Raw genomic sequence first — 12,626 nt, forward strand, 5'->3', positions numbered from 1 at the left:
CAACAAAGCTCGATCATACATATTGTAAGTCTAACGACGACAAGAAATGTTCTCCAGTTATTAATGAAACAAATACGAATGAACTAAATCATAAAAATCCGAAGGAACAGACTGAAAATAAACCATATTATGAAGAACACATAACAACCAGGCGTATTTTAGATTTTTCTTGGATTGAACATGAATTACATGAGGCTTTTGATTATAACCATAAGGGATCATGTCAGGGTCTTTTCCGTGATCTCAAATTGTTACGCTGTTCAGATCGTGGATTATTGACTCAAATGTTTTGGCAATGTCAAAAATGTTTTAAAACTGCAAGTATTTGGTATGAATCACAAAAGTCGACGAATTGTATGTCTTTAAATGAAAGTGCTGTATTAGGTACCTTGATAAGCGGTATAGGTTATACGAACTTAAAAGAACAGCTTGCAACAATGAACATACATGTCATGACAGACAAAACATATCGAAAATATCGTGATAAGATTGAAAATTCAATTCTTGGGACATCACAAAAAGAAATGGATGAAGCTGCAGAAATGGAAAAGCAGTTAGCAATAGAAGCAAACGATTTTATCATCCACAATGGTACCAAAATTCCTTATATTACTGTTATAGTCGATGGAGCTTGGTCTAAACGATCATATAAGAATGGAAGGTATGATGCGCTATCTGGTTTCGCTACAATTATTGGCTCACGCACAGGAAGGGTAGTTTTTTGCGGAAAAAGAAATAAATACTGTTCAGTTTGTGCTGTTGCTTCGAGAAATAAAAAAGATCCAGCTCTGCATAAATGTTATAAAAATTATGCTCGCAACGAAACATCTACAAGTATGGAAGCAGATATAATTCTCGAAGGTTTTAAATGTAGTGTTGAATCACACGGATTAATTTATAAATGTTTTGTGGGAGACGGTGATAGTAATCTCCACCAGTCTATCGTAAATAATAATCCTTACAAGGAATATGATATTGAAGTTCAGAAAATAGAGTGCAAAAATCATTTATTTCGTAATTTCTGTAATCACATAGTGAATGCTTCAACGATAAAGATTCCTGCTTCAACAGTAATGAATGTTACGATTTTACGTCAATGTGTCAAAGAAAGCGCCCGAAAAATGCGGAAATATGTAGAAAAGAATGTAAAAGATATCAAAGAGAATAATAATGATCGAGCAGAACAAATTAAGCAACTGGGTAATATTTTAACGAATATGCCAAAACATTTCTTTGGTGACCATAGTAAATGTCCTGATGAAATTGCTAGTGATTGTCAAAAAATTAAAGAAAATGTCATCGCAAGTTTGGAAATTGTTGGGATCTATCCGATTATTATTCAAATCATCTCAAGGTTGTCTAAACATGCGGACAGTTTGTTAGATAACGTTACAACGAATAAAGTTGAAGGGTTAAACTCCATAGCAAACAAAACATTGGGAGGAAGACGTATCAATTACAGTCAGCGTAATGCATTTAATTTGAGAGTATCCGTTGCTGTAATCCAGTCAGATACTCAAGAAGTTGGAACAAAAATTCATCAATACATGAATTTGGAAGTCCCATCAGAAGTAACGAAGTTAGAGCAAAGCAAACAAGCTCAGGTACTTCGAACTGAAAAGTCCCGAAAAAATAAAGGTAGGTCGTATCGGCGATTTTTCGGCGCTGATAAATCATACGGTAAAGTCGAAGAAGAAGACATGCCTTTGTTTGAATATAATCAAAAAGAAAAAGAACACTTTCAGAAATTAAAAGACCGACAGAAAAAATGCGATGAAATTATGAATGATACAATAGATCAAGCTAATTCACCGAATTGGCATCAATATCGTAGGGATATAATTACTGCGTCCAATTTTGGATCGGTTTGCCGTCGACGAGAAACAACTTCATGTTCATCGTTGGTAACCAAAATTGTCTATCCAACAGTAATTAGTGTTAGTTCAATACAATTCGGCCGTGAATTTGAAAAAACAGCTTTGAAAGATTTGACAAAAGAACTTGAAATAGAACCAGATGAAATTAAACCCTGTGGTCTTTTCATCGACAAAGACATTGAATTCTTAGGTGCCACGCCAGATGGTCTTATTGGTGAAGAATCAATTGTTGAAGTTAAATGCTTAGAATCCATAAAACATATATCACCTAATGAAGCACTAGAATTGAAAAAGCCACCTATGACCAAAATTTTTGATTTAAATACAGGTAACTTGAAAAAAACACACGATTATTATTATCAAGTACAAGGGCAGTTGCATATCACAGATAGACAGTATTGCTATTTTAATGTATGGACCCCAAAAGGCGTAAGGTACGAAATCATTGAAAGAGACGATAATTTTTGTAAAACGAAAATGGAACCGCAACTCATTCGATTTTATACAGAATGCGTACTTCCAGAAATTATTGACAGTCAAAAAAATCGCAATATGAAAATTAGTGAACCGACTTTTATTCTTGAAGCCCAAAAAAAAGCTAGAGCTGCGAAAGAAAGTGAAACTCAAGTAAATTCAACAGTTGATGAAAATTTGGGAGAAAAAATCGTAGAAACGTCTTCCACGTTGATTAAAGAACTACTGTCCGACATAACTGAAAGCACAAATCTTAAAGAGATAGAAATGATTTGGCAGGAAGAAAGTCAGCTCATTTCTACAATTTGCAAAAACATTGAAAATTCAATTCAAAATGTTGTCACAGATAGTTTTAATTATCCTATTGACTGGAATTTATCAAAATATTCATTAAAAACTGCTAACTTGACTGCTAATAATGCTCATATAAACCATACACTTAATAATAATTTCTCTTTGGTAAATGTTCTCGCAGATGGCAATTGTTTGTTCCGATCAATCGCTGATGTTATTCTATGTGACCAAGAAAGATATATTGACATAAAAGTATGTATAATTAATAATGTTTTATGCAATAAGGTTAAATACGAACCGATTATTTATTATAATGGTATTCCTGTTTCTGAATGTGTAGAAAACAACGATTCAAACTTTTCAACTGTCGATGACTTTCTACGCAAAATTGCACGAGAAAGAAAGTGGGGCGATCATAGTTCTCTCTATGTTTTATGTAGTGCATTAAAAATTAATATAATCGTTGTTGGCGTTGATAAATCAACTCATGATCTGATTAATATTGTCAAGTATTCACCTTCTACTGCACGATCGACAATCCCTGTGACGTTAGTGAATGAAATACAATGTCATTTTATTGCAGCTCGCAGAAAATCGGATTCTTGTAAATTCGATGTGCAAATTTGGAATAATAAAAAAATCAATATGGTTAAAGTTGATGAAATTCTAACTCATTATTGCAATAAATTTCATAATAAAATTTCTGAGATTCTGAAGAAAATATATGACAGTAAAAAAAGTCTACAACAAATTGAAAAAATTTTTGATGACAATCATCAACTTATTTATCTTCTCTGTGGCTACATGCAAAACATCAAAGTAGATAATAAATCAAGCTTAACTAATGATGATGATAATAAAGAATTTGACTTAGATGTAATTCCGAAAGAATGCCTTGATATTTTTGATATCCATGACATTAAAGGGGATGGTAATTGTTTTTATCGTTCTATTGCGAAACTATGGCTAAACGATGAAAACAAATACCCAGAAGTTAAGCTTTTTATGATTAATCACATTCTTAACTACAGACATTATTACGCGGTATTATGTAAAGCAAAAACCATTGCAGTCGTCACTGAGGTCAATGGTAAGCCGTTACCAAATCCAGAAATAAAAGATTTTATTAGGATGGTAGCTGCTGAAGGAATTTGGGCTCATGAAGGCTCGATGATTGCAATCAGTCAGGCCTTAGAAATGAAATTGATTACATTTACTATAATTAATTCGAAAATTGCCTCAATCATTGAATCAGGTCCCGGTGATAACACTAAAACTAACTCGTCAAACTTTTTGACAGTTTTTAATACTGACAGTATCCATTTTTATGCAGCTCATTGCAAAAATAACAATTACAGTATTGCTAACATTCAGAATGACTTTGGAAAAAATATTCCGTACATGCATTTCGAATTATTTGAGTTGTATGAACAGTTTGGAACAGAAACTTGATAAATAGTAACATTCAAAAGTTATTGAAGCAATAAAATATTAAGATTTAAATATTAGCGATTTTTAAAATTTCAAAACTATGGAACTGATTAAGCTCAAATTCAATTTAAACGTTCGTACTTAGCTGTAGAATAAGTATTTGTAGCATAAAAGAGATTAATTATAAACTGAATAACACTATCATCATATTTATTATTCATGATATTTTGAAAATCAGCTCGACGAGCTCAGTCAGAAAAATAAAAAGTTTTTCGGCAAGTCTACCATGTACACAAATGTAATATTTCTAAGAAATCTATTAAAAATGTCTTTCTAAACAATTAAACACAGATTTGAATTATTTAAACTTTCAAAGAGGTGGTAAGAGGGAGGAGGTGGGAATCTTACTAAAAAACTTTTCAGTATTTGCAAATTGCAGAATTTTTTGATTATTCAAATAGTCAGATCTATTGCTTCAATAATTTCTCAGTTATGTGACATATTGCAGATTGTCACGTTTGTATCATGGAAGAATTATGTCTGCCTTGCGACATGCACGGAAAAAAGGAAAATGAAAAAATTAGAGTTTATATCAAGAAAAATTATCAGTTTAAGAATTTTTCTACTGGAATGAAAATAATGAAATTTATTTTTCAAAATAGTTTTCTTGGCTCAAAGATTTATTTCTTGAACTTGGTCTGCTTTTTTTTTAGTGGAGTAATGTGGCACATTTCAAATAAAACTGAAACTTAAAATTTCCCAGATTTGCTTTCGTAGCGTTAAGTTAAGTTACAGTATAAACTGTAATTTTTTCATTTTTCTATATTTTTTTGTGCAGAAATTTGTCAGCCTAATGACATGTAAAAATTTCGTCAGCTTTGCGACATCCAAAATTTCGTCAGCTTTGTGACATACGAAATTTCGTCAGCTTTGCGACGTACAAAATTTTGTCAGCTTTGCGACATGCGAAATTTTTTCAGCTTTGCGACATCCAAAATTCCGTCAGCTTTGCGACATACGAAATTTCGTCAGCTTTGCGACATACAAAATTTTGTCAGCTTTGCGACATATATAATTAAATATATTAATAATTAATTAATACACCTTTTTAAAAAACTCGCTAATAATATTTTATATTTTCCAGGAAACCAAGATCAGACAAGAAATAACGGACCACTAATCTACAGAAGCCTGGTTGGCTCACCGTTAACTTACGAAAAAGTGGCGCTCCTTTCGCCCACAAGTTAACTAGTGCACGAGTTCACTAGTGCACTTACGAACTTGTGGAGGCGACGCGACGGTTTTAGAAACGCGTTTTTCGAAGGTTTCGCCTCCATGCACAAGTACACAAGTGCACTAGTGGACTCGTGCACTAGTTAACTTGTTGGCGAAAGGAGTATTGGATCCAAAAGTATCCAATCATAGGATACGCTCAATTAATAACTTGTAGAACATATTCCATGCCAAATCGACTGTACTTACGTATTCGACAAATTTTTGTGATAAACTGCTTCGAAATAATCCTAAGGCAACTTTCGAAAAAGTCATGAGCAATTTTTCGATTCTCATTCATTTTTCCAAAAAAGAAAATTGTTTTTAGAAGAATTTTTTTTTCAAACTTTTTTTTTCAGACTATTCCTAATGCTTCATCAATGCTGGCAGTATAAGATGACGACAAAAAAATTGGTTGTCTGTAAAGTCGGTTTACGGACGATAATTTTACGTGATAACGTCATAAAGAAACATTGATGAAAAATTGCATACTTTTATGAATTCAATTATTATCACTGAATTATCATTATTTTGTATTTAAGAATAAAAAAATTTTAAATATTTAAAAATTATTTTAACAAAGAAAAAAAACTTATTGATACATTGTTAATTAAAAATTGATATAATAATTTGATAATTATTATTATTTATAATAAATATTAATTATTAATAATTATTTATAGTATCAATGATAATAATTTTTTATAACTGATATAATTTGACATAAATATTGTTAAAACTGATTAAAAACATTAATTTTTAATTTTCAAACATTATTTAAAGTTTTTGCAAATTTAATTTAATAATTTGTTTAAATATAATCACGAACAATTAGTTATAGAACAATATTCGAACTGCTAGCTCTGACGTCACGTGAGAATAAGAGAGATAAATGTTTCACAAGCCAACGCTTGGGCCGATCATGCCTCTCTATCGCTTGTTCTGCGCTCTCGCTTGCATGCTTGGCCTCAGGTGGAACGAGACACTTTTTCGTGCGTGCTACCGTTGTTCCTAAATTTATAAGACGTTATCACGTCAAAAAAAAACGAATAAATTTTGTTCGATAATTAACGAAAGGCATTGGGAAGTAATATGTACGGTTATAAATTTCTGTAGAAATTTACTATGCATGCATAATAAGACTGAACCTTAATGACTCTATTTAAAAAATAATATAAGAATATATCATATTGTACCAATCAATATTTACTAGGGACCATCGTAAATTAAGCAACGCAACTGTTTAAAACTTTTCACTATAGTTCCATAGTAAAATTTCTATCGCTCAGTCGACAATAAAAATTTATAAAAAAGTTTTACATTGAGTCACGTGTATTCGTATTCGTATAAAATTTTTAATTGTTACAATGAAATTTTCAAATGCCCCATAGTAAACGTATGCGGGTCACTCGCGACATGTGCTATTTCATTTTTTTGGGGTAGGTATCGTTTATCGCATATCCATTCATATCCCGATGATACATATATGTGCAATAATACATATCCCGATGATACATATTCTAATGATACATATAATTAAAATTATAATTATAAATCTTCGGTAAAAAATAAGACACCACCTATTTTTATCAGGAGTTTTGTTTTGTTTCATGATATGTATCATCGGGATATGTATACACAGAAAAAAAGATTTCTTGACTGGAGAATAAAATTCGTGGCTCAAGTAAATTTTCGGGTGCCCGAAAGAAGACCGAAGTTGTGGCCGAAGTAAAAATTTTTCTTGAAATTCTATTCTTGGTGAAAGTAATTTTTCTTAATTCAAGTTATAATAAATACTTGATACAAAAAATCTTTATATTGGATCAAGATTTTTAGATTCTTTAGGGAAGCAGCGCCACCTACTTCAGCTGAGAAAAAAATTTTCTCACGAGAAAATTTTCCTCTTGAATATTTGATACTCTTAGCAGATTCTTTTAGCACGCAATTATACATATTAAATGAAAAAAAATGATTCAATATTATTTGATCTTCCCATTTGACATTTTAACCAATAAAAATATAAATGAAAATTTATTATCGAGATATTTAATGTTTTGGAGCAAAAGAAAAATTTTCTCAAGACAAGAAAATTTTCTTGATTTAAATAAATTGTCTTGGATCAAGATACGTATTTCTTGAAGAAAGGAGAATTAATTTTGTTGGAATAAGAGAAATTTCTTGTGTCAAAAAAAAATTTTTTTTCGCCCAAGAAAATAATTATGAAGAAAAATATTTTCTTTGTTCAAGTGAACTACTCTTTTTGTGTATCATTGCTCATATGTATCATCAAATATATGAGTTAATAAAACTGGAATAATTGGGATATGTATTATCAGGATTTAGGTCATTGATACATAAGTATCAACAGAGGATATGCGTAAACGATACCTACCCTTCTTTAGTGCTACTTTGTTTTATGAACATAAGTGTACAAACGCTATCAGTGGTGGTTAACGGTTCTTATAAAAATTGTATGAAATAAAGTTTTAAATGAATATTAGATCATAAATTCATCAACAAACACATCAATAGTTTGTAAAAATTTGTAAGATTCATAAATAATAAAGATAATTAATAAAGTAATTAATAATTCACCGTGAAAAATTAAAATGTAAACAAATACTTGTTGGTTAATCTGTAACCGACACTTCTAATAATAATAAGAATGTCAAATGTTCAACAATTGTTAATTTTATCAATAGAAAAATTATAAATCAATTTTATCCATTTTTTATCATTCTATTCAGAAATTGATTCATATTCTTAACAAATTACTTTTGTTGGATGTCTATCATTTTAAGTGCTACCCAGTTTTCGTCATCGTTGGAATTTTTATAGTTGCATTGTTTTTAAAACGAATTGTAATTGTGAATTAACCCTTTAGAGTCTGACCTTGAAACCCCACTCTTGGGTCTTACTATGGATTTGCGCTCTCCCCACCACTTTCACGCGAAGACGTTTGAAGATCCTCTGACTCTAAAGGGTTAATAAAAATATATGTGCGTCATTGTATAAGTAGTAGAAACAGAATCTAAAACTTGGATATAAAACATAAAATAATTTTCAATATACTCAAAATATAATATTATCAGTAAACATTTTTCTTCGTATTGTATTTATTATTTTTATTATAAAAAAAAAATTGCTATTTACTTGCATGTTATTTTTACTTAAAAAAAAACAAAAAAAATTGGAAACAAATTTGTAATTGACGTTAAATTAATATCAGCCGTGAGCTTTAAGTATATTAAAACTGTAAAAATATTTGAAGGTAATATATTGTGTTTATAATTATTTATATAAAAATTAACTGTAAAATTATATCTTATGTTTATTGTTAAAAATAAAAAACCAATAAAAAAACTACATTTAAAAAAAATATTTTTAAAAATTATTGCAACTAAAAACAAATTGTTTGGTTAGATATTTTTTGTGATAGCCAAAAACATTTTTTACTCCAAAACTTTATTTTTTAATAATAAACTTTATTTTGCTATGGTATATTTGGAAATTTAAATTGACGCATATTTCATTTTACAGTGGTACATTTTAATTTCTACCATTTACAATGTCTGATTTCATTTGTTTCGGAAATTACTATGGACCATTATAGAATTTTGTTCTTAATCAATAGAGTTCACTAGTAATATGCACCATCGTAAAATTTAAAATCCATGCAGAGTAAAAAATAATCGAAAATTTTCACAGTGTGGGATAAAAAAGAAATTTTTTTTTCTCAAAATTTTTGAAAATGTTTTTACCAAATCAAAGAAATAATTTAAAAAGCTATTTTAAAAACTATCATAAAATAAATCATAAAAAATGAAGAAATTTTCCAGAAACACTTTTCATATTTGAAAAACAAAAAAATCTGAAGAAATTGTTAGGATTCGGTAGAAATTTTTTTTTTTCAACGTTTCAACATAAAATATTTAATTATTGATATCTTATAATTCAACTTTATTTTTTTTTCATAATAGATAAACGAGCCATTCATTAAAAAACTTTTAAATTTTGTATCTATTATGGTATTTACAAAAAAAAAATCATTTTTTACTTACTACTGTGAAATCTGGGGACAATAGACATATTTTCGTGGCTATTAAATTTGCTGTTAATTTGAATGGATTAAAAAAAAATATTTTCTGAGCCAAATTTTAGATTGCCGCCAAGTCTATAAAAATCTATAAATACAATCAGGTAATATCAAATTTTTTACATATAATTAGAGAAAAATCTTTCTTCTAGTATTATGATTTTTAGAAATGATGACGTTGTTTGCTAAATAAAATGATCATACGCCTTTTATAATAAAATTACTATATACAATTTCGGTAATTATTTACAAGTGGGGTCAACCCATGCTAAGCCATGTTACATTTTTTTTCCATCAATTTTTTTTTAAATTGTTCTTTTTTTCGTGTACTTAAAAAAAAAAAATATATCAAAAACATCAAAAATAAAATAAAATAGAAATTTTATCCAAAAACATGAGCCAAAATTTTTTCTAACTTTTAAAGACAAAAAAGCTATCAAAATCTTTATTCTTTTCTTTCACGACATTTTTCATTATAAATATGCGGTAAAAACAAGAGAATACAAAAAAATTTGAAAAAGTTAATTTTTCACTTAGTTATGGCCCAAAATAAGGTTGACCCTATTTGTAAATATTTACCAAAATTTCTAACCGAGAAAATTTATTCAAATTGAACTTTTTTGAAAATTTAATTTTTGTTCAATTTCAATTTTCGAAAATTGTGCATTAAATTTTGTTCAAATCTTGATTGGCACGCGTGAAGATTTGTTTACCAATTATTTATCTGATATAAAATTAAGTTTACATTTTATAATATTATTCAAAATAATTTATTTACTTGCGTACTTTTTTTTTTAAATGATTTTTTTTTGATAAAATTCTCCGTTGAAAATATACAAGTCATATTTATTAATTTTTTTAATAACTGTTTTATCAATTTTAAAAGATTTTCATTTGTCCGCTAAACTTGCAATTTATATTTCAGCGGACACGTGACCGTTTCCTTGAAAACGAGCGCCTTCATTTTAATTGGCTGCTGATGGTATGATATTGTACTCTCCTCCCGCAAGAAGTTGCGCCACTTAGAGTCAAGCTCTTTTGTTAACCCTTCTGATGCAAGTTTTAGTTTTATAGTCAACGCCATATAAAATTCACAACTCTACCAGCATCACGAGGCAGTTAGAATACACGCTTTGACATTAATTCCGTGGTGAGTCTAATTTTTTCAAATCATGGTCATTACTGATTTATTAAGATTATTATCATTACAATTAGTATCATAATTTTAGTTGTTTTCAATCAAGAATTTTGAGTGATTTAGAGATTCTGTGTCCAGTGTAATTAGCGAAGCGTCTGTAGCCTATAGTTTCAGATAATTCCTCATAATGCGAGATAAATAGTAAATAAAAATTGTTAGTGACGTAAAAATTGATTTAGTTTTCATTATATTCATAGTTTTTGTTTGACATCACTGAAATGATGTATATTGAAATTCATGTTATTTGATAGTGTCTAAAAGTCATTCAATTTTTTCAATAATTTATATTTGGGTCATTCCATAGTGACTGACGGTACATTTGACTTTGGAATTTCATCAATTATAAATTATAATTATATGACTCAAACTTATAAACTTATAAACAAAATTTTATCTTAAAACTATAATAATAAATATGTTAGTTAATAACAAACATAAAATGATTTTGTTCTTAAAACTATTGAAACAACATTTGACCCGGATACATCAAGTTAGTGAGGCTGAAAAGTTACTAGGAGAGAAAAATCGATTTTTTTATTGATTAAAAAAATTTTCTTTGCTAATTAGTAAAATATAAACTTGCAATAATAAATTAGGACTAAATTAGAATTTATTAGAAAAATTTTAAAATTTTAGTTATTTTCCCATTTCGCATGGAATGCCCCATTTAATTTTTTTATTTATTTTATGTTATTAATTTATTAATTTTTATTCATTTATTTTATTTACTTATTTTATTTTTATTTTTTTTATTTATTTTATTTCAGAGAAAACACTATGTTCGAAATGGATGGAGTGAAGGATGCTGCAAAAGCTGGTAAAATGATTTTTAAATTTATTTTTAAAGACACGATTAAAAGGACCCCAGTGTTTCATACTTTTAAAGTAATTGAAATTTTTATTAATAAACTGATTTTTTTTTTTTTTTTAGAAAATTTAAGAAAATTGTTCGAGAATGCGCAGAAAGCAATCAAGGCTTACCAGGAGGCTCGAGAAGATGAGCCAAGTACCCCGCAAATACTAACGGTCAAAGACAATGAACTTCTGGTTGAAAGTTCAGAGAAAAAGAAGAGGAAATCTGAAGATGGTAAAAAAAAAGATGATGAGGAAGCGAATGATGAAGAAGGGGATAATGGTGAAAAGAATAATGGAAAAAAGGATGGTGAAGAAGAGGATGGTAAGGAAGCTGAAGCTGATCAGGGGGATAAAGCTAATAAAAAACCTCGGCATGCAGCAATGGGGAAGTCTCGAAGAAATTGGAGAGGTAAAAAAAATTTCGGAAACTACAACAATGGACGCGGAGGAGGCCAATACCAAAATCGTGGTTCTAGCGGTGGAGGCCGTTATCAAAATCGTGGTTCTCGCGGTGGAGGCCGTTACCAAAATCGCGGGTATCGTAATTCCGGATCCGTAAACTTTTTTTTTTCAATAGAGGTAAATTTTTTCACAATGACCACTAATTATAATAAAAAAATAACTATAATAACAAATTTTTTTACTACTATTATTATTATTATTATTATTATTATTATTATTATTATTAGCATTAAAACTATTTATAATGTTACTAATTTCTTGATTTTTTTCCAGTATTAAAATGAACAACATTATGGCTCGGATGAAAAGAAGAATTATAATTAAAAAGAAACTACGCCGTCGTAATAAATGAAAAAGACTAATATAATTTGTTGTGAATATTTTTTTATGCTTATTATTATATAGTTATAATTAAGATGATATTATAAAGTAAAAAACTAATTTATCTCTTTGATTTAACACTTATAACAAACAAGATACGAAAAAAAATTAATAAAAAATTTCATCTACGTAAATGTAATCAGTAAATCTTTTTTCATGCTTCTTTTCATTACAAAATTCCATTTTACAATTTAGAAATTCTAAATAATTATAATAGTTCCAACGACAAATAGCAGCTAAAATGTGAAAAACAAAGAAATTAGAAGAAAAGTTTCATTTAGAAAAT

General features: G+C 28.8%; 1 protein-coding gene across 1 annotated transcript; it reads left to right on the top strand.

Moving 5' to 3' along the window:
- The first annotated feature begins 11,428 nt into the window (after positions 1–11,428).
- Positions 11,429–12,243, top strand: LOC123270105 (nucleolar protein 58-like). Its single transcript, XM_044736041.1, has 3 exons — positions 11,429–11,459; positions 11,574–12,038; positions 12,233–12,243. The coding sequence occupies exons 1-3, from the start codon at positions 11,429–11,431 to the stop codon at positions 12,241–12,243; spliced, it is 507 nt and encodes a 168-aa protein (XP_044591976.1).
- The last annotated feature ends 383 nt before the right edge of the window (positions 12,244–12,626 follow it).

The sequence above is a fragment of the Cotesia glomerata genome, linkage group LG8, assembly GCF_020080835.1.
Source record: "Cotesia glomerata isolate CgM1 linkage group LG8, MPM_Cglom_v2.3, whole genome shotgun sequence".
NCBI lineage: Eukaryota > Metazoa > Arthropoda > Insecta > Hymenoptera > Braconidae > Cotesia > Cotesia glomerata.

Coding starts and splice junctions, on each gene's coding strand:
- LOC123270105 (XM_044736041.1), top strand. CDS start 11,429: ATGGATGGAGTGAAGGATGCTGCAAAAGCTG. Junction 11,460..11,573: donor GAAGGATGCTGCAAAAGCTG/GTAAAATGATTT, acceptor TTTTTTTTTTAG/AAAATTTAAGAAAATTGTTC.